This window comes from Plectropomus leopardus, unplaced genomic scaffold, assembly GCF_008729295.1.
Source record: "Plectropomus leopardus isolate mb unplaced genomic scaffold, YSFRI_Pleo_2.0 unplaced_scaffold25223, whole genome shotgun sequence".
NCBI classification, from domain to species: Eukaryota; Metazoa; Chordata; class Actinopteri; order Perciformes; family Serranidae; genus Plectropomus; species Plectropomus leopardus.
Genome location: NW_024627406.1, coordinates 2,773 through 4,429, shown reverse-complemented (window position 1 = coordinate 4,429; position 1,657 = coordinate 2,773). Strand labels below are relative to the sequence as shown.

Here is a 1,657-nt window from a genome sequence, read left to right as displayed (position 1 = left end):
TATGAGTGACTTTGCTTACCGTTGCAACAACCACAAGATTCTTTCTTGAGTTTCTTGATTAAATAAATGAGAAAGGCTATAGCAATCAGACTTATAGCCAAAGCAGAACATAACAGAAAGTGGATCGTATTGTTCCTCTGAGAATCCCAAATGTTGACTGCTGACACAATATGAAAAGTTTACAATTAGTTAGAGTGTAATTAAGAGTAATTTATGTTTTGGTACATTTACTTGACCTTAATCAAACACACAAATGTGCTAATTCCCTAATTACATTAATATAAATATGATGCAGTTACCTTCAGTGTCGAGTTCTGATTTGTTTCCAGAAGATATCTCCTCACATGTGGCCACAGCACAGTAACGAGTCCCAGTATCAGAGGCGCTCACGTTCTTGAAGAAGCTGTAGAAACATGCTTCAGGGTTCTTTTTATGTTCCTCAACACTATTTTCTTGAGTGCAATCAAAACTTGGGTGACACTGATGTGATCCGGCTCTGAAACAGTGCACATTGTGTTCTCCTGGACGTGTTTTGTTCTCAGAGTCGGAGAGGACTGAACACTGGAGCGTCACTGAGTCTTCTGGACAGGCTGGATCAGACGGAGGGACGGCAGTGACTTCTGGCTCTGGTTCTGGAAGAATGATGAACAAACATTTATTTATTAAACACAAGACAAATGTCACTTTTAAAACAAAGCTGTGATGAAATTAATGTATTTACCTTCAACTCTGAGGTCTGTTCCTTTCAAAAACGTGAAGTTTTGTTTGTGTATTTTCATGCAGAGGTAAACAGCTGTATCACTGAGCTTTACATCTTTAATATGCAGAGCAAATATGCCGGGCTCTTCTGTGGCTGTAATCCGAGAATCACTATCAATGCTATATGTTTTTCCCAAAATTTTTGGAAAGCCTCCAGAAACAAGCCTGATCCAAAAAATTCTTCCCGAAAGCTTCCGGGAACAAGTTAGTCTCACATCAGCTCCAACACCAACAGTCTTTGTCTCAAAGATTTGATCCTCTGCGCATCCTGAGAAGACATTATTTTTCATGAACAGAAATAAAATCATGTATGCTCTCTCCTAATTTACAGTGAGAAAATGACAATATCAGGACTCAATCTGACATCTGTAAATATACTAAATATACTTACGCCCCACTCTGAGCATCAGCAGTAAATAAAACAGGACAATCATTTTCTGGTTATTATTCCACATGAGACTGCTGATATTTAGACAACATTATGAGGTTATTCACCGTAATGTAATCATATCAAGTGGGAGGGGGCAGTTTCAGAGCGATATGATTGGCTTCTCGATATGTTGGCGTTTACCACTACAGTGGAAATAAAATCTACCATCTTTCCAACCTAAACACATGAAACAACAACATCAGCACGCTTTTGTTTCACGGTGGGTTTCTATAACTGACACAGAGTAAACACAACAGAGGATTTGATCTGAAGGTTACCTCATTTTTCAGAAACATAAAGCAAAGAGACAGTTTTAGTATTTGGGTGTCCTTTACTGTTGTACCAACATATTTATCTGGGTTGTAGCCTTTTCTCCAAAACCCTGAAGTGCACAGTAGGCATCATATTTTTATGATTAATCTGGGTATTAAGTTTGATTAATTCTGCAAACCCAAGTTTATGTTTCAT

General features: G+C 38.1%; 1 protein-coding gene across 1 annotated transcript; it reads right to left on the bottom strand.

Moving 5' to 3' along the window:
- Nucleotides 1-19: 19 nt before the first annotated feature.
- LOC121966608 lies at nucleotides 20-1,218 on the bottom strand (the record flags this gene model as incomplete). Its single annotated transcript, XM_042516685.1, has 4 exons — nucleotides 1,151-1,218; nucleotides 722-1,027; nucleotides 300-632; nucleotides 20-53 (listed from the first exon to the last, which is right to left on the bottom strand). Coding segments are annotated over exons 1-4 (737 nt in total), but the record flags the coding sequence as incomplete, so codon positions are not given.
- Nucleotides 1,219-1,657: the final 439 nt, after the last annotated feature.